This window comes from Acinonyx jubatus, chromosome E4, assembly GCF_027475565.1.
Source record: "Acinonyx jubatus isolate Ajub_Pintada_27869175 chromosome E4, VMU_Ajub_asm_v1.0, whole genome shotgun sequence".
Lineage (NCBI taxonomy): Eukaryota > Metazoa > Chordata > Mammalia > Carnivora > Felidae > Acinonyx > Acinonyx jubatus.
Genome location: NC_069395.1, coordinates 42,274,890 through 42,298,541, shown reverse-complemented (window position 1 = coordinate 42,298,541; position 23,652 = coordinate 42,274,890). Strand labels below are relative to the sequence as shown.

The 23,652-nt window shown below is 46.5% G+C and overlaps 1 protein-coding gene across 6 annotated transcripts in view; it reads right to left on the bottom strand.

The window, feature by feature from the left end:
• CACNA1E (calcium voltage-gated channel subunit alpha1 E) overlaps positions 1-23,652 on the bottom strand; it is a 587,464-nt gene that overhangs the window by 7,869 nt on the left and 555,943 nt on the right. For 4 of the 6 annotated variants that reach the window (XM_053209402.1, XM_053209403.1, XM_053209399.1 and 1 more), the window contains 10 exons: positions 19,530-19,657; positions 14,276-14,372; positions 12,109-12,214; positions 11,137-11,244; positions 10,478-10,578; positions 10,099-10,205; positions 6,101-6,212; positions 2,654-2,782; positions 1,449-1,629; positions 230-420 (listed from right to left, as the gene is read on the bottom strand). In XM_053209402.1, coding sequence (XP_053065377.1) covers positions 230-420; positions 1,449-1,629; positions 2,654-2,782; positions 6,101-6,212; positions 10,099-10,205; positions 10,478-10,578; positions 11,137-11,244; positions 12,109-12,214; positions 14,276-14,372; positions 19,530-19,657 — 1,260 coding nt within the window. Of the gene's footprint in view, positions 1-229; positions 421-1,448; positions 1,630-2,653; positions 2,783-6,100; positions 6,213-10,098; positions 10,206-10,477; positions 10,579-11,136; positions 11,245-12,108; positions 12,215-14,275; positions 14,373-16,262; positions 16,360-19,529; positions 19,658-23,652 lie in introns of all 6 variants that reach the window. The other 2 variants (XM_053209404.1, XM_053209400.1) reach the window with 1 other exon arrangement.

Sequence of the window (23,652 nt, the reverse complement as noted above, 5' to 3'; positions counted from 1 at the left end):
TGAGATGGAATGACTTCTCAATACCATCGTCTTTCTTGGGGGAACTATCTGGTTTTCTGTGAGTTCCTATCCTTTGTAAGTACACAAGCATGAGTAGCTAACTTCTGCGCACAATGGATATAGTTTCCTGTGAAACCAAGGTCTGTGTGGGTGCCCATATTTTGCACCTAATGTTAACAGACCACTCCTCCCTATCTTTCTAGAGGCTCCACTTCCTCTCCATGCTCACCTGTCTGTTGGGGGTCTGTGACCTGCCCTCGCTGGGAGACCTGGACTCATGGCGCTCGGGGGACTCCCAGTCAGCCTGGGTCCCTCGCTCCTCTGAGTTGCAGCGGGAGACATCGGGAGAGAGAAGATGCTTTCGCTCTTTTGACCGTCCCCGCTCTCTGCCCCCTGAGCGGTGGGTGTCAGACTTGTGGCCTGGGAGAGAAGACAAAAGCATCTGATCACAACTCTACCCATACTGGCCTCTGAACATAAAGAGATGTCATATAGCCTGGGACTGAGCCCCTAAAGAACCCCAGCTTCTCCAGGCATGTCAGAGGCAGGAGGAAAAGGTCGGAAAACTACCCTTTGTGAAGAGGTAAGTGTGCAGACACATAGGCCAAAGGATGCAATTGGTTCTCTTCTGCTTCTGTTAACCCTAGACACAATTAAGATAGAATCTTTGCCAACACCCTGGCCCAGGAATTCTCTATGTCCTAAACATGGGTGTGTAACTTTTGGGGGGCAAGATGGCACCAGTAGAAGGGATGGAGGTCAAAGGGTTTCAGTCCCATTGAGGGCTTCTAGTCCCATTTCTGTGAATTACTGGCCCTATGCTACAGGCATGTCACTGCTTTTTAATATCTGTTTCCTCATCTAGCAAAACAGCGTTTGAAGTAGACTAATGATTTGCTAATGATTGTTATCAGTATGACCCTTTTCCTTAAAACAACAACAAAAAAAAACAAACAAAAAAAAAAAAAAAAAGAAACTCAAATACCTAAAACAATTCCAGGTAACACTATCGAAGTTGAAGCGGAGTTGGAGGTGAGAGCCCAGACCCTGCCAGGAATATATCAGAGGCCCCCTAGCAAACCCCAGGGGTTTTGCAGAAGGCCATTTGAAAATCTCAGTTTTTTTTATTATTGAAATATAACTGAAATACAAGGTTAAATTAGTTCCAGGTATACAACATAATTGCTTCAATAACGCTATACATTTTAATGATTTCTATAGCCCTACTCTGAAAGAAAGAAATTTCAGCCTTTAGGATGAATATAGTGGACTTCATTTTGGGATAAGTCACAAAGGGAAGCCACTTCTGGTCATGAGTGTTCTTCCTTCCCTCACTCTCCTCAACCTGCATTCTTATCTGAATCCTGTTCCAGTGATTTTCAGTTCTTGCCAGAATTGGTCGTCAGGGCGGGAGCCTGAAAAGAGGTGAACAGTGAAGACCCCTTCACCTGAGTCAGAATTCAGGCGATGAGCTGACAGTCTCAGGGAGGAGTGGTAACTCCGGCGACGTGACTTGTAGGTGTTTTCACTGCTTCTCTCCATAGAGAATTCCTCCAACCATGAGGAATTTGAACGCTTATCCCGAATGGTGGAAAATGAGCGTCTCATGGAGCTAGGGTCTGTCACCACCTGGAAACGTGAACCCCCCCCCAGAGGAACACAAAATCCGGATTAATTACTGGAAGGTTCTAAAATTAGGGAAGAAGTGAGATAGAAATTATTGAACATTGCAAAGCATAACTTCCCTTGAATCCCTCTTGCTCAGACCTGAGCTGAAGGAGGCTGTTCCAGAAAGTGTCTTATGCTATATTAACACAGATATGAGACTTAACTAGGGTCTTTTCTTCGTGCTCAGGAAAGCAAGCAGCTGAGTATACAGGGTAAGCTTCCCAAACAGCCATTTACCAGAAGAACTCAGCCAGGACCTGCAGTGAACCTTGGAATATGTGAAGGCAATTGTCAAAAAAAGTCTGCACCACACAAGAAGCACAGCTTTGCCTTTTATTGTTTCCCCTCGCCAGAGAAGGCCCTGCCATGTAGCCTGGGAGCTTAGGAGAGCCTGTCACTGGGCAGCATCTAAGATTGAACTGCTCTCTATCATGGGTTCCATCCTAGTCCCACCTTAAACTCTGGCATTTTTGATTTGCCACAGATGTTAAAACAGATCCACAAAAACTTCTTGTCTCTGTCAAAACTTGATGTGAGACAGACAGACAGAAAAAAAGAAGCCAGGAAAACAGACAAATGAGGCGTGGCCTGCACTGGTTAGGACAGACGGTCCTGACACAGAGCTGTGTGTGTATGTAATTGTATATGTGCTGGGGGAACCAGGAAAGGAGAAAAGGAAAAATACGCAGGGAAAATCCTGTAAAATATTTCTTGCATGGCTGGTTGAATCTTGAGAATGTTGATCCCATCCGGAAGGAATTATACCATTTTGCTGGCTAGACTGTTATGGTTAGGGCTTCCTTGAAAACACACTGTGGAGGAGTAGGCTCTACTAAAGATGGCCCATGAGCCAGATTTTTCTTGTAGGGAAGGGATGGGGGCAAGTCAAGAGCTCACCTGATAATATCAGATGTTTTTTCATAACCCACCAATTCAATACAGCCCAGGATGCCACTGCATAGGGTAGGTGGTGATAGCTTTTTACCTGGGGATCCACAGTCAGGCGTGGCATAGAGGATGCCCTCCCAGATCCCGTATGCTCCTGGGTGTCCGAAGGAAGGTAGATGCCATGGTTAGAGGACTGCACGCTTTTTAATTCACTAACCTCTGGCTCCTGGAAATAAACACACAGCCACGCTTGTGGGACTTGGTTCCATCTCATTGCTTCTCACCTCCAGTGGATGATTCTGCCTCCTCCATAACAAAAATGGCTTTTAGAAGACAGACTTGCATCTTTATGATCTCAGTTGTATGTGTATATATGTGTCCATTTATGTATGCACATGTGGTATACCAGATGTCCCAAACAGAAAGCTCTACCTGGGATTAAAAGGTAAAGATTACCTTTCCTAGTCTAGTATTTATCGCTTTTATTTACTACTAAGCAATGTTTCAGATTGTATAGCTCTGTAAAGTATTATGAGTCATAATACTTCTTAGATATGTGAAGTCTACTTTTTGAGAGTTGGTAGCGTTGGTTTCCTCAGATTAAAAGAATAAGCCTATTTATCAACTAAATAGAAACTACTGGGGCACCTGGGTGGCTCAGTCAGTTAAGCGTCCAACTCTTGGTTTTGGCTCAGGTCGTGATCTCACAGTTCGTGAGTTTGAGCCCCGCTTCAGGCTCTGAGCTGTTGGTAGGGAGCCTGCTTCAGATTCCCTCTCTCTCGGGCCCTCCCCTGCTTGTACTCTCTTTCTCTCTCAAAATAAATAGATAAAATTAAGAAAAATAAACAAATAGAAATTCCTACTCTAAGGAAAGTCACCAATTTCTGGTGTCAAATATATCATCTCTAACCTTAAGACATGATTTCGTGAGCTGAGAGCTTTCCTAAGATTGAAACCATTTGAAAAATGTGGTAGGTGATGCTGTCAGGGATGCTCTAAACTAGCAGAGTCCAATATAATCCAAACTACTATGTAATTTTAAATTTCCTAGTAACTACATTTAAAAGAGTTTTATCAAACTGTGTTTTATTTAATCCAATATATCCAAATATTCTCATGTCAACATGTAATCAATCTAAAAAATGAAGATATTTCACTTTTTTTTTTTTTTTTTTTTGCACCAAGTCTACCTATCGCACATCTCAGTCTGGACTAGTACATTTCAAATGTTCAACTGCCACATGTGGGTAGTGGCTGTTATACTGGGCTGTGCCACTCTAGAGAATTAGAGATTTCCAATGCACCCTTCTAAGTCTCTGTGCAACTTTTTTTATTTTCCTGGCTAAAGAATGTTAGTTTGGCAAATGTACGTGATCTATACAGATAGCTACTGTCATTGCATAAAGGGTAGGGCTGCCTTGGAAATGTTTACATGGCCACCAAAGAGACCTGGAAATATCCTGGACATCTGGAGATTATAAACCAGAAAAAAAAAAGCTATTTTATATTTAGGAAATTATACCTTAACAACCTAGTTGTCTGAATAGGGCACTGCTGAAGGAAGCATGCCCAAGACCCTGTGGCTGGGCGGTTACTGGGGTGAATGGGAGGACTGCTTTCCTAGGACATGTGATACGTGCACTTGAGGGAATTATAGTGTTTGTAGTACATGCTTTATAAAGCACACAGGTCCGACTTGAAACAGACGTGGTAACAACACTACAGGCTGTGGGGTGTGAGAGGTAGTGTAAGACACACGCACAAATCATGGCCACGCCTCTGGACGTGGAGCAGGGGGCCCCAAGGGATGGGCAGGAGTACACAGTGGTGAGAGTATAGCACGGGCTGACACCTGAACTGAATTACAGACACCAGTACTGACAATGAGATGAACACATATCCAAAAAGTCCTGGCACTACGGCTCAGCCCTGGGGAACCCACAGAAATAATGATGTAATAAAGAAAGCCTCCCTGTGAAAGAAAGGACACATTATTGAGATTTTCCCAGCCAGACGCATCATGAGGCAGACAAGCTGTAAAATGCTGAGAGGCACTTTTAAGAATCAAACTATCTGCACCAATTAGTCCATGGTACTAAATTCCTCACAAAGAAAGGCAGGAAATTCGTTCAAGGCTTCCTGCCTACCTTACCAAGAACACCTAAGGCACTCATACCATGCGAGGGCCTGGTCTAGCTGTCTCCCAAACACAGCGACGCAGAATTCCCTGTCTCTGCAGTCACTGGAGACGGAATCACCCATTTGAGCTACCAAAGGGTTTTGCCCTGCTCTGAGGGTACTCATGCCAGCAGACATGCACTCCATAAACAGATCAGTCCCACATTTCACCCACATCATCCATCTAGGATGGCTCTGAGGTGCACGGTAGCAGTGGAGAGTGGTCAGGAGAGAAGGGGAGAGAAAAAACAGATGAATTATAATCAAAATGGCATAGAACTTACTATAAGCTGTCTATATGGATTTTTGCAAATGTTGGGTTTTGTCTTTTTCTTCCCAGGCCAATGAACACTTGGGGTTTAATTCTAAGCTCAGGAAGGAACCTGATCTGATGACTCCTGAACTAAGGATAATGGTAAAGTCTATTATCATTGGAAATCACATGTTAGCTTTGTATTAGCAAAATCTAAAGGTCAGTGTGCCTCCTCTTCTCCAAGCTTAAACTTGACTCAAGAGGTTTCTCAGGAATTTTATCATTTATGCTAATAAAAAACTATAGGCTTGGGGCACCTGGGTGGCTCATGTGGTTAAGCGTCCGACTTTGGCTCAGGTCATGACCTCACACATGAGGGTTTGAGCCCCGCATCGGGCTCTGTGCTGACAGCTCAGAGCCTGAAGCCTGCTTTGGATTCTGTGTCTCCATCTCTCTTGTCTTTACCCCGTTTTCACTCTGTCTCTCAAACATTAAAACAAAAACAAAACTCTAGGCTTATGGGAAGGATTTTAGGGATCTCTTAGAATGTACTTGGCTGGTAGAATTGTGACCCAAAGGGACACACAGAAAAGAGGTAAGAGATTGTTCTGTAACTCTTGGCTGACAGCCAGTCACTCACACGTGCTCCCCTGAGTGATCCAGGAGCAGGGTGTCTCCCAAGGGCTGGCATAGGGTATTCCTGTGTTCCCAGAAGCAGTACCTGGCTACACTAAGCTGTCCATTTGGTGCCACTCATTCTGACAGTCCATCCTAAGGCCCCATATCCAAGGCAAGATTTTGACTCTTGCTTCTACATTTGCTGCTTACAGGCATAAGTTAAGAAGGTTTGGCCTGAAGCAGTGTAAGTTCCTGCAGTAGGTAAGGGGCCTCTGGGATTGTAAAAATCTGCAGAGGAAGCATTTGTCACAGAACATCAGAAATTCAGCTATGAAAGGAGAGACAGCAGGAAACTCCTGGGGTAACTAACTGGCAGGACTACTGGAAAGGGTTTTCCTGATAAACCATAGCTATGAAATAAAATTTGGAAATGAGGATGGGAGGGATCAGGAAACCAAGGAAAGATTTTTGAGGTCATGTAACTCATTCATTCACCAGAGACTGCTGTTCCTGAAACTGTCCATCATCGGCTGGGTCCATACAAGCCAACTGGAATATTTCCTGGGGGGAGAGCGGACTCATCGAAGGGTATCCACTACGGCCACTCCTGAAAAGCAATGGCAAAGTAGGAGGTAATGTGTACATGAGAGAAAAAGAGAGAAAGCCATGTCATAGGCACCACTATTAATTCCCACCCCAGACAAGACTTCCTTCCCACCAAGGGTAACACCCTTTAATACTGGCTGGCTTGTAAGCCTGGTAACTGACAGGCAGCTGGACCCTAGAATTAAAAACTAAAAAAAAAAAAAAAAAAGCAAAAGCATTGGAAAGGAGAAACCACTGTTTTCAACCTGTGTTGGGAACCATTCAGTATTCTGCTGGTGACTGGTGTATCTGTGACAAATGACATTATTTGTCACACTCAGCCATATGGAAGACCAATGCTGGATTGCAAACCTGTTTCTGCTCAGTTTCTCCCTTCAGCAGAAAAAAATGCCATAGTTTAAACAGAGAACAATTTGTTTAAATATTAAGCAGTCATGGTCTTTTAAAAAATTTCCTCCAGTTTCAGTAGAAATATGGTTTTATTGTGCCAACATCCCTGGCCAAACTAAACAATTCAATGCTATGAACATTTATTGAAGGACGACTGTGCCAGACATAGTATCTGTTGGTTTATGAACGTGTGGAGTGATCTCAGAGGTGCTGGTGAGGAGGTGGTAACTTCTGGGTTGATGGCTATGTAGGGGGATGCTTGAGTGGTGATGAGGTAAGGGGCCTCTGAATGAAAGGTATGGACAGCTGTGCCTGATATTAAACCACTGTTGGGTACCTGTGGACACTCTTAGCCAATGGGATCCACGGGGCAGGTTAGGAGAAAAAGAGATAGCCAGTCTTTCCTGAGAAGATAGCTGCTATAAAATAACAGGTGCCCTCTGACCTACTCAAGGATGCAGAGTGGGCTTCCTGATCGTGGGAAGAAGGTCAGGGTCTGGGCCGCAGCTCTCAGTAATGGTGGAGCTGGCAGGGGGAGACGGGTCTACCATCTTACGCTCGAGGAACAGCCCTTTCATGGTTGAGTCTACTGTACTCATGAATGCATCCACTGGAAAATTTGAGGCATAAACAAGGGGTTCCAGTTACTTAAAAATAATCCATAGGCACAATCTTACCTTGACTTGGATCACAAGGAGAGATCTGAAGAGCAGAGAGTCACCCCCCCGTCTGGCCCCTTGCTGCCGGGAGGAGGTTTGCTGAATTTTCACAACTGATACAGAGTGATCTGATATTTAAATGACCTGCTTACATGTTACTCATCTTACTCAGTGTGTCTTCTCCTGAGAACCACTAGGAGTAGGATAGGCACTGCTGTATGAGGAATCACAGAATCCCTAATAGGTAGAGAGGACCCTTGGAATCACTGAACCACCTCAGAGTTGACTAACTTCAACCGAGAGTTGGCTTCCTACTTTAAAAACCTTGTCTGTCTTCTCATCGTTAGGATAAAGTCTGGAACATGGCTGCTCATGATCTAGTTCCTATTTTTCCAGCTTCCTCCTGCCCTTCACCCGCCCGCTCCTGAATTTCATTCTCTTAAGTTCACTGAATGTGCCCACCCGGCTTCTTTCTGCCTCAAGATGTTAATACAGGCTGTTCCCAGAGAACAGAATGCTTCTCTCCAACTCCTCTGCCCTCCACAAACTCTGTTCATGTTACTTTGAGTTCATCCTTCAAAATTCACTTTGTTAAGTAAATGCTCTCTGATCTCTCCCTCTGCCAGAACTGGCAGGTCCCCTTTTCACATGGACTCAGATTCTGCCACACTGTTTTCTTCCTATACAAATGACTGAAAATGACAGCTTTTCTTCTTTCCAATAATTGTGTTTCATGACTGGCTTCCCACCAGGTGTAAGCTCAGTAAGGGCAGAAGTTACGGAGGGACCAATGTCCCCCTCTCAGGACATGTGCCAACATCGATCCCAAAGGCTCATGCCAGAAACTTGGGGGTCATCTTTTATTTTTCCCCTCTCCTTTACTCCCTGAGGCAAATCAATCACCAACTCCCATCCAGTCTCCCTACTGATAATATTTCAAGTCTTTGCATCTCTCCCCATCTCCCTCTTGTTAGTCTAAGGAACAGTCATTAATAATTTACACAATTGCAGTCACATACCAAAAGCAGTACTGTCTCTCAAACTCCTCCCCTCTGATCCAAGCCCACACTGGATTCAAGAATGATCTTTGAAAAGTTCAAGTCTGATCATGTCACACTGATGAGTAAAACCCCACTCCCGTATCCCATTTATAATGCTCCCACGTGCTGGCCCCAGTGGAGTTCGTCACCTGCTGCCTCACTGAGCTCTCTGTGCTCCAGCCAGCCATCAGGCTCCTGAAGCTTATCACCTTCTCCCTTCTCTTGAAGAACATGCCTCTGAGTCTCACTTAAACATTATTTCCGCAGAGAGACTTCCCTGACCCCCCGACCAGGTGTGCTGCTTCCCTCCTGTGGTATTCCAATAGGCGACCCTTCTCCATTTGAACTTTCATCACTTTTGTAAATTTCTTTTTCAGGATTTGTCTCCAAGGGGGCCGTGATAATGTTCACTGCTAAATACTTAGTGCCTGAGCCAGCTTTTCCATCATATTGGGTTTTAATAAATATTGGTCAAATCAATGAGTAAATGAATCAATAAACACAGAGAGAAGTTGGACTGATGCCATGTGGGAGTTAAGTAGAGCAAAATGTTTCGGTGAGAGAGGTCTAGGTAGAGGGGTGGCCTCCTTTCTAAGCCAAGGACTCTTGAAAAATGCTGCACACCCTTCCACTGGGAAGGTTCCACTGCTCCAGGCATACCTCCTTCCCGCACAGATCAAAGATAAACATCTGCCGGTTTTGTGTAGACAGGAGAATCCATACCTTGCTTTATTTGTAAAAATGAGCAATTGCCTTGGTCATGGTGTTGGTCCTTTGCTTCTCTTGTAAATGTGTTGGATTATGACCTCTGAAATCAATGTTTTTCAAAAACAGGCGTCCAACACCACAGGCAGAAAGGAACTCATGGTGAGAGACTCCAAATGGCTTTCATTCCCCTGATGATTCCTAAAGTTGTGATATTTAGTGACTATTGGTTCCATGAGAACCAGGACTGGGTTAAACCCAACAACAAAACCTCATTTACATGGGGTAGAGGAATTTCTGCCCTTTGGGTACTCGTACATGCTTGTTGAGGAGAGAAAAACCATGTTATAATGAAATAGGGATGGTATAATAAAGCATTTATGACTAACAAGTAGGGGCTAAGGCTTGCAACTCAGAAGAGTTGACAAATTCCTTAATTGAGGTTTTGTTTCTGCTTCCAATATACACATCTTTTTTTTTTTTTTTTTTTTTTTTTTTTTTGTGCCTGATCTAAGGTTGCTTTTGTTCATTACAGATAGCACCATAGTGGGAATACTCTAGAGGTTAGGAATAACACACTTAAATTCCAGTTCAGCTTCGGCAACTAATTTAATGGCCAATTTCTTATTTGTTTGATGACACTAACTTATGCCCTTTATCCTTTGTCCATTCCCAGTGCTGTCTCTTAAGCTGGCCACAATACCAAATATGCATTGTCTGCCTTTTATTACCCCTGCTGAATAACCATTTTAAAATAAAAATTGTAATGGGGCACCTGGGTGGCTCAGTCGGTCAGGCGTCCAACTTCCTTTGTGAGTTTGGGCCCCACATCGGGCTCAGCGCTGACAGCTTGGATCCTGCTTCAGATTCTGTGTCTCCCTCTCTGCCCCTCCCCCACTTGCACTTTGTCTCTTTCAATCAAAAATAAACATTAAAAAAATTAAATACATAAATAAAAATAAAAAAATGTCTTCACCTCAGAGAAAGGGTCATTTGGCTCAGACTATTATTTCTGGGGCATTTCTGGGCCTGCACAATGGCATGGGTGACAGGATGCAAACAGGGCAGCTGTGGACCCATTGGTTATACTCACAAGCCTGAGACAGGGTCCTGCTGGAGATAAGGCAGGGCTTTGGCATTAGCAATGATCTCCTGAGGCAGAGATGAAGGCTCCATGCGCTGGAACATGGGTGCGTTTTTCTGTGTTAAAAGTAGGAAGGAGGAAAAGGAACTCATATGACCCTGGGGTGTGTTGGTGGAGTGGGGAATACAATTTACTTGGGTAAGATAGGAACATGCCTGATACTCTGATCCACTGGGTTTCTAATCCCCACAACTAGAAAGTTCCTGGACGCTGCACCCCTACCTCTGCTTCTAAGCACTTGCAGGGCACTGTGCCCCAGCTATGCACAGGCCCGTCCCTATAGGGAGTCACGGCCCACCCACCCCCCCATACTGTCAGTGACCCTCACCTGTTCCTCCAGCTGCTGCCTCTGCTTCTTCACCTTACTCTGTTTATAGTAGTCCATGATCATCATTGCTGCATAGATTTTGCCCACAGTCAGGTCAGAGGCTAAAAACACAAATGTGGCATGGAAGAGAAGACAGGTGGCAGAGAGTGAGGATACCTCACAAGCTTCCCCATTCTTTGAACCAGGTTTGCTCCCTCAGCCATCCACCTAGCCAGTATTTATTGAGAGCTCCACATGCACCAGACCCTGAGGATACAAAGTGACTAGGTTGCATATCTATCTTTGGGAGCTTCCATAGCCACCCAGTGAGAGTAGGCGTACTGATGAGAAACCGCATGTGAGTAAGCATCACCTCCACTGGTCTAGATTTCCATGTCTAAGTAACGGCACCCTATTCCCACCTGCATGAGGGTTTGCTGAACAGTATTATGGGTAGGGAGAGAGCTGTGCACCCAAGAAGTTTCACCCACGACTACAGTGACCTATCTTGAGAAAATGTTTTCAATTCATGCCAAAGGGATTAAGGAGTGGGAGATTTGGGTTTCCTAAGAATAAAAGAGCAACCTTCCCTTATCTCCTTGATCCCTCAGTGTTCTAAAAGATGTGGCCTTGGTATGCTGAGCTCAAAGTGACAACGATACCCAGGAGGAGACCCACACCTTTGGGCATGGGCACGAGCAGATCTAGCATCTTCTGGGACAGGTGAGGCCAGATGGCCAGGGTCTCCTTTTGTAGTTCTGAGTCTAGCTGCTGTCTGTCTGCACCACCTAGAATAAAATAAACTTCAATAAATAAAAAAGACATACAAATAACCAGTACCCAGGGAGCAGGTGGGGGGAGGAGCTGAATCAGCATGGCACCTCATAGTCTCAGAGGAGATCCTGGCACTTCGTGACAGTGGATCTTGTAATACCACGTCTTTCTGCTGAAGAAGCAGAACACATTTTGGCTCCCATTTTTAGTGACTCAGGGATATCCTGCCACAAGATCTGAGGCCCCAAGACCAAGATCAGCTTCCTCATTCATTTGAAATACCTCCCAGGTGCTTAATATATCAGAGGGAAAGATGAAAAGAGCCACAAGGAGCCTCCCCTGACTCATTATACATACATCAATTCTTCCGGCAACTCTGACTCCATAGTCTGAGTGACCTGATTTTAAGAAGGATTTGGATCAGGCAAGAGCAGGAAGGCTGGATGCCCATCTGGAAGTAATAAACCTTTTTTCTCCTAAATCACTCAACCGGAAATCAAGAAGAGCAAAGAACGGCCCTGATGGTATCTGCCACAAACCTTCCAGAGCATTAGAGATACCACATAAGAAACAAAAAGAAGAAAATTAAAACTCATTTGTTCAATAAACAAATATTTCTAAGATGCCTACTATGTGCCATCCACTGAAGACCACATCCTGGTAAAGCTGAAAGGAGGCTTAGAGATTGTCAGACCAGTCATTTATTTTCCAGGAAGAAATGGCAGACATTATAGTGATTGGGTCAGAGGTGAAACTAGGACCCTGATAGTTGATTTTCAGATCACGACATTGTCAGACGGATGCAATGTTCAAACAGCTCTGTCCTGTGCTACCTTGGGTGAGTCGTTCCAAAGTCCCATTTTCCTTTCCTGGCTTACCTTTGGCGATTTTGATGTCCAGTGCTGTCCGTATCAGAGCCATGAGTGTGGAGGTGAAGTGGACGGTCATGTCCTCAGCTACTGGCATATTCATCAGGACCAACCTCTGTGCGAAAGAGAGAAAAGAAAGAGCAGGAGGGAAAAAAATATCGAAAGAAACCTTGGTGAGAAGAGAAGAAAAGTGTGGAGGTCAATGCTGAGACAAAAAAGAAGGGCAAGGATTCCCCATCCCCGGTCCCACCTCCTCTCCCTGCTTCTCACTTATGGCTCATTTGCTGTTTAGTTCCCCGCCCCCCCCCCCCCCCCCCAGAGAATGTTGCCAAATTCCAAAAGAAGGAGGACTAATCATTCTTGAGGACTCCTCCATGGTCCTAAGAATGTCTTTAATAGGGATGGAAAGTGATTTCTGAAAGAAGTGGCTCAGAGAAAGGAGTCAGCTCTGGGAGGTGGCTCCATTCCCTGATGCAAGGCTGCTCTCTCTTTCCCCTTGTCCCATGGATACCCCCAAAACTCACATGGAAAGGTAGCGATGGGAGAGATTTTGCTTTGCTTATCTGTTGAAATATGCATCCTGATGCCCCCCTTTTTGAGTCTTTAAAAGGTGAAATTTGCCAGCACGTGATTGAACATGCATAAGTCCAACTTATCCAAAGGTGGATGAGGTGGAGCAGGATGGAAAAGGAGGAGAGTGCAAACAGGGTACAGGGGAAGAAAGCTGGGAACAGCAGAGGAGAGAGAATGAGAGAAGGGTGACCAAGGCAGGAGCAGAGTGGGCAGGCCTTGTTCCCCTCACCCAAAAGAAGGGATCAAACTGAAATGGCCAAATCCACTTTCCAGAGAGTATATTGCTTTTGGAATCCTTTAACTTTTCCTCCAGTCCCCACGCCCCTTCAACCCACCAAGCTTCATCCCCGACATTCAAAAAACTCAAGGCCACATTCTACCACCTGGTACTTTGGGATGTGGCCATCATGAGCAAAAAGGATGCCAGCCCATAAGCTGCACATGAAGAGCCATGTACTGGGCCCTCAAGGGCCCTGTTCCAAGGAGATGCTCTCTGGAGCTGTACAAGTTGGAGGCAGCAGCAGCAGCAGGTCCTCTGGCAGAACCACCAGCCTAGCAGGGAGGGACATGTCTCTTCCCAAGGCAGGATCTCTAATGCTCCAGTGGAACATCTGGCCTAATGTGATTCTACAGACATGGTGTCTTAGAGTGTAAAGTCAGTTTCTTGTTTGTATCTGAGTTCCATCTCTCTCCCACTTCCTTAAGCTTCTAGAGAAGTGGCCACATTGCTGTGGTACATTCCTAGATGAAAGAGCTCCAGAGTTCTGGGTCAGTCTAAACACCAAACAGTAACTATTACTAATGGGTGGAGAAAAAAAAATGAGGCCCCAAAGCTCTGAGTACCCTAATGGCGGGTGACTTCCAATGTATGCTGCTGCTCTGAGCAAGCCATGGGGAATCCACCCATAACTCCAGGGCCAGCCCCCAAATCAGTCATGCCAATAATGCAAATCTAATGCTGAGTGCAACTTGTGCCCAATGTCACCTTTTCCCTTGTACTGACAAGAGAACCGGGCAGCTGGGCTGGTGGGGGAAGGGGCCTGGATCCTTCATCATGTATCCTAGAAGTCGCGTTCTTCTTTTTTTCTAATACCTAGAAGGAACCATGCCACAGTTCCTTCCTATATCAAAGAAGAAGACATTCATTAAGGGTTTGCCTCTCTCCTAAAAATTTGAACCATGTTTAGACAAATTTCTGCATCATTTCCTCAGCTTATCTGATTGGAGGTTTTTTCTAGGCTCTGATAGCAGTTTTGCTGTTCGCTTCCTTCTTGCCCATATATGCTATCCTGCAGGCCACCACTCTGCCTCCTCTGAGCAAACACGCTACTTAACACTTCCTTTCTAGTCATCTGCTCACAAGAAGCCACACGCTTGGAGACACGCAGAAGAACACATAACAAGCCCCACGGTGAAGACTCTCGCCAATCATTCCTCATATTGTTTCGGGACTCCATACTTCCAGGAACCTTCCTTGCCCTTTGACCTCATCATTCCTTTTCCCCTTGGTTCCCTCCTCCACCTCCCCGGCCCAGCTTCCTCCCCATGTTCTGGCCTCCCTCCTGTTGGTCTCTAGCCCAGAACAAAGGAAGGGGTGGTCTACCTTATATGCCACTTTGGAGGGACATCTCTTGCCGAGGCCTAGCGGTGGTGACATGAGAGTCAGCATTTCATACATCTCAGTGTAATGGATGCGGCCACTGCTCATGGAGGGGTGGTAAGTGGAGACGGGGTGGGTGGGCAGGGCAGGGAAGGAAGTGAGGAGAAGGATGCAGACCAGGAGGAAAGGAGAACAGGCATTCCCAGAGAGCCAAAACAAAACAAACAAAATAATACAGAGAACAGGAGAAGAGAAACAAAACAAAATGGACAAACAGAAAAAGAATAGGAAACCTGTTAATCGAGGCAAATCGTACACGGGACTCCATCCTGGTGCGGATTTATATCACGCCCCACACAGACCCGGGAACGTTGGTGGCAACCTCTGGTCCCCCTGACTCTGCTGTGTAGTCATGGGGACGCGTTTTCTCCTCGTGGTCGATTGTTACCTACTTCGCTACTCACTCTATCCATCCTCCATACAACACAAGCCTGTTTTCAATTCCCAGGGCTGTGTGCGAGCGGTATAAAACGGATAGACGGTGCTCCAGCCACGGGTTAGGATTTCTGGCCCCGGCTGGGACGGGGCCCCGACCTGCATGTCAGGCCCTTCTCCTCCTCTGAACCCACAGGTGGAACATCGTGTATCCCCCTCTGTGGTGTGTGTGCGAAAGGAGGCGGCAACTTGCACTGAAAGTGGTGCGCTACTTTTCGGAGCCGGCCGGTTGCTTCCACCTGGCTCTGCGGGGAAGAGTGCTCTCTACTCCGGGCATGCCCCAGGGCGATGGCATGCTGGGGACAGAAGAGACCAAACCAGGAGGAGGAAGAGCATCTCGCATGCCATGCTGCCCTCCCGGCTCTCCCCACATGCGGCTGCAGGTTTCACCGGGGCGGAGTTTAAAGAGTCTCAGCAGAGGCAGCTGTTTGGCCTCCTGAGTACAGGAATCACTGTGTCACCACCCCACGCCAGCTCCTTCCCGTTGCCCCGGCTGGCATCTTCCTGGGCCTAAGTCTTCTGCCAGCTGCCGGACCGAGCTATGCCCAGAGAGCCCACCCTTCTCTCCTGTGGCACCAGGAGATGCTTCCTTAGCTAGCGGGTTTGGCCTCGGACGGTGGCTTGGCAGAGCCGCTCCTGTTCCAGTTCCCAGGGTCTGGCAGAGTTGAAGAGGGGGTCCTATGTGCCCCTGAGCAATGTCCTTGGTCTCACAAACAAGCAGTGATGTCGCAGTTATGACAGGCCCCCTCGATCCCCTCAACGCTACACATAAGACCCCTAAGGCAAGAAATCTGCTCAGGAGCCTCCGCTGCCCTACAGAGACCTTCGCAGACCCCCTGAGCTACTGCATTCTTCTACACACCCCAAGTCTACCCTCTCTTACCACTCTCACCTCCTGCCCTGATTCATTATGGTTTCTCCCCTCCTTTCTGTCCTCAGGCTTTTACAATCCTTTCTGACCAAACTATCCAGGGGCTGGAGAATGGGCGGAGGTAGGGACAACTAGCATCACATTTTGCTACATTGCACATGGGAGGATGCTGCTGCTTTTCACCAAAAGGAGGTTCTCTGTTCTCCAGTGAAGACGTCTGCATTCTCTGGAGGACGGGGAGGTCCTTCTGGTGAAATCTACAGATTAAGATGGAGTGGGGAGAGGGAGAGAGACAGAGTGTGTGTGTGTGTGTGTGTGTGTGTGTGTGTGTGTGTGTGTGTGTTTGTGTGTGCGTACACATGACTGAGTGTGTGCATGTGCAGAAAAGTGAGAGAGGTCAAATCAGCCTTCCATATCAAGTCCTTTTTTCTGCCTTCCCCCCAAAATGTGCCCTTCTTCCTTCTGTAACAGCTGCTGGTTCTGGGAGTGTTTGGACCTCTTTAAACTCAAAGGAAAGCAACATGAAGGTTCCCTCATGTGGCGCAGCGGTGGTGGAGCAGAACGGAGAGGTGGGTTCGAAGTGGCACCCCACCGCCGGTCATGGCTGGGGACTGGGAGGCAAACCTTGCAAGCCACCCTGTAGGGGCAGTTCTCTCCCAGGCCCAGAGGCGGCGAGATCACCCGCACTAATTTGTACATATCCTTATACGGGATCCTGCCGCTGTAAAGGAAGCACAGGTGGGTTAATAGGACACTCAGAGAAGGGTGGGGAAGACAGGACAGTTTAGCCATGATGTTGAGGGCTGGAAGAGGGAGAGCAACTTTTTCCCTCCGGCCTGGTAAAACCCAACCAGGAGAGACTGAGAGCAGTGAGCCTCAGAGAACCATCACCTTGCTGAACTGCACTGCCCCCAGTTTTCTAAGGAAATCAGAACCCGTCCAGTGCCCAGAGGGGCTGCTGCATGACCAAGAGCACCCCGAGACACCTATCTGGCCCACACTTCGTCAGATGCAGAAAATGGACTCTGGCTCGAGCCAGGCCTTGAAGAGCACAGCCTGAGAGTTCACACAAATGCCTCTGACAGCTGTCAAGAGCAGATGCCAGGCTGCCGTGAAGTGGACTGCCCAACTGTTTGCTTTTCGCAGACATTGATTACAGTCGGTTACTCAGACCCGCTTGTCAGGGGCAGTGGGAAGTCAGCATCTTTCCGCAGACTGTGAGAGACAAATTTCCCATTAGGCTAATTAGCAAGGAGCTCAGTTGGCACAAGGGAATTTGCAAAGGGCTTTGCTTCTCTTGGTGGCAGATTGTTCCCGAGTTCAGCTTGGGCGAGCTCTGCTCCCTCGGTGGGAGCCCGCCTGGATCTGTGCTGGGAGAGCAGCCTGGGAGGGAGCCGTGGACACTCTCCCTCCGGCTCTGCTCCTGCCGGCCAGCCCACAGGCAGCCTGGTCAGATCCAGCCAGAATTCCAGGAACAAGGTGACCTATCTTACCAACCTTCTTTCACAAGGGCCTGCTAGAGAGTCCTGGCTTTCCGTGAGAAGGACAGAATCAACAACGGATTCCTTTTCAGCAGCTAAAGCATCTGCTCTTTCAGAGACCAGAACAAGGAAGCAACATCCCAGTATGGACCACGGTTTCCACTGGAAATTATAAACACCCATGTCCACCTCTGAGCATCCAGTCCTTGCCAGCTGCCACGTGAGGCTTTGCCCCAGCTTTACTCTTTCCAGCCTTTTTTTGATTTTGGTGTTAATTCCTCCTCTTTTTCTAAATAACAGCTCATCGGTACTTCAAGTCTCTTCATTCTTGAGAGGAAGTTCATTTAACCATTTGCTCTTTGTTTCTTACTGAGATTGGGATGTGGCTGGGTTGGTACTGCCTATAGGCTGGTGTTCCCTGCATCCTGTATGAGTCTTCTTTTTGAACACATTGGCTCACGTTATCCCTGTTAGTTCTTTCCCCTGCACCTCAAAAAGAAGGCCAATGAAACTCTAACCAGAACATGACGCTGTGAATTTCAGAGCAGAAGAGATTCTCCATTCTATTTTTGCTCTCTCACAGCTCCTATAGCTGAGTCTCATGGTTTTTTTGTTTGTTTGTTTGTTTGTTTGTTTGTTAGTTTTAGTCCTCATGGAATCCTTTCTTCCCAGCAGCCAGAATGGGTCGGGAGGAACACATTTAATGCACATAGTATTTGGGTCCCAAGATAATATGAAAGCACAGGAAGCTGTGGTTTCAGAGAGCTAAAGACACCTGAGTGAGGCCAGGTGAGCAATGAACTTCTCTGCTAGCAGTTCTCCTCTCAGGTTGAGTGAAGACATCCCTTCTCAGGCTCCCAATCCCATGGCCATCCATGCTTCCCAAACCAATTTTCCATCGTTTCTGGTTGTTTTTCCTGTATAGTTATTGTCAGTGATAACAACAGTTACATACATGATTTCATATCATCCTACTACCACCCTTCAAAGCAGGCAGGTATCAACACCATTTACAGATGAGGAAGCTCAGAGTAGCTAAGTGACTTGTCCAAGGCCACAGGGCTGATTTGATGCAAGCCCTGGCTACATTCCCTCTAGCACAGCACCCATGGCTTTCTAAGCAGCGCATCTACCAGAAAGTAGATCCAGAGAGGAAAAGCCGTTGCTCGGCCAGCGTAATAGGAATGGATTTAGAGAACTCTGTGCCCTAAGTCATTAATAATTACTGAGGGGAAGAGGAATTCTGATTCACTCTTCTGACATTTGACCCAAGTTCAACAGCCTCACAGGAGGGAAGATTTTAGGATGAGTCTCAGATTATGAAGGGGCTCCAGGTGGAAGCAACGTGGGCCATTCCTGTGAAGGATGGCATTTCTTGTAGTATTTTCAGAGGGGGACCAGAATGGGTAGATTGGTGAGATAAGATCCTAGAACTAAAGTGACACGGGACAGAAAAGTTCCTGTGAAGGAAGTGCTTATAGAACAGTCACCCTGTCCTCAACCGTGAGGGGCCAAAATGCTGTTTCTGTCCTCTAAAGCAGGGATCGGCAAACTTATTTGGTAAAGGATCAGGTAATGCTTTGTATTTTGAGGGTCACACTGTCTTTGTCACAACTACACAACTCTTCCTTATGGTGTGAAAGCTGCCACAGACTATACATAAATGAGTGGATGGCTGTGTTCTAATAAGCTTTACTCACACAAACAGGCAGTGGACCATGTTTAGCCTTGAAGCTGAAGTTTGCCAACCCCTGCTCGGAAGCCCAGGAGGCACATCATCTGAGAAATACTGGACGGTGAAAGAAATCGAGGGAGGTTATTCATGCAAATTCCTGCCATTGAATTCAATTCTGTATATAAAAATCCTTAAGTGTTTAGGGGATCAGTTGGAAGAACAGCCTGCTCAGTTTTCTACATAATTTTAGTCAATCTCAAACCATGTCTTTCGAGAGGGATGAGGGAGATAAAATGCTAATGTCACTTACTGTGACAGATGTTCTGGCCCAGAAGACCCCTGTCAACCCACCCCTCTCCCCGCCCCAATGACTCAAAGGAGTCCACTAACCACTGGTAGGGAAGGAAAAGAAAAAGATTACTGGAAGCTCCTCTGGTGATTAAAACCAAGCACTCTGAGGTGCAGACTGTGTGATGAGATTGGCAAAGAAAAGGAAGGCCTGTCACAGGAAGAATGAGAGGGAAAAGGACGATAAAGAAGCTCTGTTTTTGTTGGCTGGCTGGATGCCAGAGCCAATCTGAGGGCCTGAGCTCTTCCCCAGGCCAGGACTGAGAGGCATCTCCTCTCCTTCTGTAACAGGCAGACCTTTAGGTGGCTCTGGTTCCAACCCCTTCCTTGGGAACCCCACAGGCCCTTGCTATGGGCCCCACTGGGATGGTCGAGAGGCCTACGCACCATGCAGCTCTGTCATATTCTGCCCAGACGCGGACAAACTCGTCCAAGTGGTGAGGCCCTAGGATGGATGAGTCCCGAGTCAGGTACTCAAAGTTGTCCATGATGACGGCCACAAACAGGTTGAGCATCTGGAGGGCATGGGGGAGAAGAGGAATTAGGTAGTGCAAACAAACCTAACACAGTAAAACAGGTTTCAAGGCCAATAAAGAATTCAAAAGTGTGTGAGGCCGAAGTTCCTAACTAAAGCCCTATTCATCTTGTTGAATGCCACGTGTTTTCATCAGAATTTCCACACATTTCACTGTGTATTATTTCACTCTTCAATGCCACTTTATATTTGGAAAGAACCCCACAAAAAGAGTCACTTCATTATCTGTTCAATTAATTTGTTACTGCAGCAGAGGGAGCAGTAAGAGCGACAACATTCTCGAAGTCAAGGCCTGACACCAATCCTCCCTTCTAGCCTCCCCCACCCCCAACCCTGCTCCACAAAAGGAGCCAACAGAAGAACTGGTAAGATGCCTTAGAGCTGACTGCGTGGCTTACTGTGTGAAGACCTGGAAGCCATTCACAACCTGAAGTGGCTTCCAAGACCCCGTTGTCTCACTGATTTGCACAACATTTGCACAGCATTTATTGTGCACCCACTGTGCTGCAGAGATCCAGGTGCTAAGGATGGGAAGTAAGACAGTTTTGTCCAGAGATACATTCCTATGCCTAGCACATTGCTTAAAACAGAGCAGACCTTCACTGTTCCTTGCATATTCTTAAAGACTTAGTATTTAGCCCAGACTGTGATGTATGAGGAACACACAAATGGTGTAAAATTTTTTATGAGCCATTTAAGAAGCATACACAGACAGGTTACAACGGGACCAGAAAGGGGTATGAATGTGAATTTCGTATCATTTCCCGTTCATGAAATATCATCCATCTTTTATTTTTTCCTTAACCATTTAAGAATGTAAAAACCACTAGCTCATGGGCCATACAGAAAGAGGTGGCAAGCCAGATATGATCCACGGGCTATAGTTCCCCCCATTTCTGGTCTCAATTTTGCAGTAGGCAACAGAATCCACTAAAGGGGTTTGAACTAGGATAAAGACCTAGATACATTTTATCCAGAAGGAGCCCCTGGAAGCAGGGGAGGGTTTTGTGGTGCTTCTGAACCAAGGCAGTAGCAGGAGAGTAGTATAGATAGGAGAATCGAAGGACATGGTATTGACAGAATTAGACCACCTGAATAGCACTGTTTTATTGTTTCTTGGCTGCCTAGAACTCATTTACTATACATCTGGTCTCTTGAGGACCACCCCCCCTGCATCCCCCCCGCCGCCTATACCCAGTTAATATGGTTCAGTGGGGTACCACCCATGACCCAGGTCTCAATCAGTCACTGAACCCCATTTTCCTGGGCCACAGTGATTGGTGATCCAATCAAGGCCAATAAAATGGTATTGAACCTTCTGGGCAATAGACTTGTTCTTCCCTGTGAGTCTTGAATATGTGAGGACTGGGGTCTAGAGCTGCTGCTACAGCCATCTTGGAGCCAGAGGCTGGGGGTGTTTGGAAAAGAGTTCACAGGGAGGAGCCTGGAGGAAGAGATCCATAAATAAAGAAACTTGGTCCTGGTGATGTCATCTGAGGGCCAGATCAAGCCTGCTAATGCCTCTCCTGCCCCAAGACTCTTCATTTACATATGCCTGTAAAATCCCTTTTTGCTTAGGCCAGATGTAGCCTCGTGTCCTGTCTTTCACAGTGAAAGAGTCCTGCCTGAGAGACAGAACTGCCTGAGGGGACAAGAGGATTGGATCTCTGTTGATTCCCAGGCAAAATGGCCAGGTGGATGGAGGTGCCAGATATGCAGACGGCATATAAGATAAGGAGAAAGTCTGGAGACAGGACGTGGTTGGAGTCTTCTCCGCAATACAGACAGACTGCTGGCTGTTTCCCAACAACCAGTCTCATTCCTGCTTGCCTTCCTCTGTTTTCCTCTGTCCCACTGCCTAGAATACAAGCGGATGCCTAGCCGTGTAGCCCCTGGAGGTGATGTCTGGGGTGCTCACCACTCTGTGGAACGACCGAAACAAGCCTGTACTGCCTTCCTCCAGACTTCACTGGTGTGCAAGAGAAACAAACATCTCTTTTGGTTAAGTCACTGTTATTCGGAGAGTTCTGTCTCATGAAACCTGAACCTAATCATGGGCTGGGCCTTTCTTTCTGTCACTGAGATTGGAGCCGCCGTGAATACATATATTCAATCACTGCCTGGGTTGTAAAGGGGTTTCCACATAGCCACACGTTTGTTTTACACTCCTTTCAAGGTACTTATTATTAATGTTAATAAAACAGTATTATCTTCGCTTCATATTTGTGTAGTCTTTTATAGTGTGGTGTGCACACTCACACCTATTATTTGCTTTAATGCTCCTCTCACCTTGTGAGGCAGGCTTAATTATCATCAGCCCTTCGAGGGCACATATACCTCCAAGGACACATTTGTATTCTCACCTCTAAGCACACAGCCTGGCTCATCACAGCAGATCAGTAAGTCTAGAGTGGTTGGTTTGAGTTAAGAAGCTGTGTGACTTGCCCCAGGTCACAAAGTCGGTCTCATGCAGGGCTGAGATTTGAAAGCAGATCATCTCATCCTGAATATAGCCTCTTTAAAAATAACATTAATGTGAATTATGCAGCACCCTCCATCTCAAAATTCTGAGTACCTTTATAGTCTCTAATTAATTTTCCAGTTATATCTTGGTTTCTTTTAAATATTTATTATTAAACACTTACACCATGTAGGATAAAGCTGAGCTGTCCACATGCCCTTCTACCTGCTCCGTATCACCCCTACAGCAGCCCCGTCAACAAGCACTCATACCCCCGTATGCCTTTCTCCCTTGGACTCCAGCCGACAAAGTGACTATAACCCACTCACAGTTTCTCCCCAGGGCCTCTAAGACACTGTTTTGCGTTCTTTTTCATTGAAAACCTTTCACACCCCCAAGAAGAGAGTGTATTCAAACAAATCCCCGCTCACCATGAAAATAATACCCTTATATCGACTCATTTTCCCTCCCATTTACAGAAGCTACAAAAGGGAAAGTGTCTTGGCCATTCTAGAACAGCAACAAAGCCAAGACACAAGGCAGGCTACCCAAGTCTCTAGCTGGCTCACTCTCTGCTACGTTAACCTGCTGACCACCCTCCAAAGTCTGCCTGCAAGCTGCTTTTCCACACCAGAGAGCTAGACATGTGGCAAATCTCCTCATGATCACTTTAGGGAAGTAGAAACGCTTGGCCATGAGATAATTCACTTGCTGCACGGCTGTGAAATTAACCACTTTTCAGTGGTATTGCCTTAGTTTTAGACTTGTTCAGCGAGTGACATTAGCAGCGAAGCCAAGATGAGGGGTGTCAGGGTGGCCAGAAACATCAGACCGACCCTTTAACCTATCTGGTAGCACCTTGTCCATGACTGTGCAGGGCAGGGATGTCTGGATGCTGGTGTGCTAACTCATGCTTTCTCCCAAAAAGAATTAAGAAGGCCATCTAGGGCTTCTCACCATTTTCAAAGTGGGTATGCTTCACCTATATCAGTTAATATTTACTAATGCCCAAAACAGTCCATTTCCTTTCATGCCTCTCAAGCTGGCCAACTGTATTCAAACAAAATGACAGAAGAGAGATCACATCTATTACATCGTATATTGTCATCACTCTACCTTATTAATGCTACCACTTTGTACTTCCAAGGTACCTTTTCTCTTTTGAAAGTCTCCAAAAGAGAGATAAGATATTCTTAGTCCTCCCTGTAAGATACTATACCTGAAGTATAGAGAAGACAGATTTACTCCAGGTCACAACAGATTCAACATGAAGCTCAATACTCTATTCCCTAAACTCCACTCCACTTGTTGTTCCTTCTCACAGTAATCCTTCCCTAGAAGCAGCAAGAACTGTCCAGTGTCAGCCATGGGAAGTCACCCACCCAGGAGTTGGCTAAGGATCCTGGCCTTTAAAAGTTCCTTGGGAGGGGACCTGGGTGGCTCAGTTGGTTGATCATGCGACTCTTGATCTTGGCTCAGGTGATGATCTCATGGTTCATGAGTTCGAGCCACGC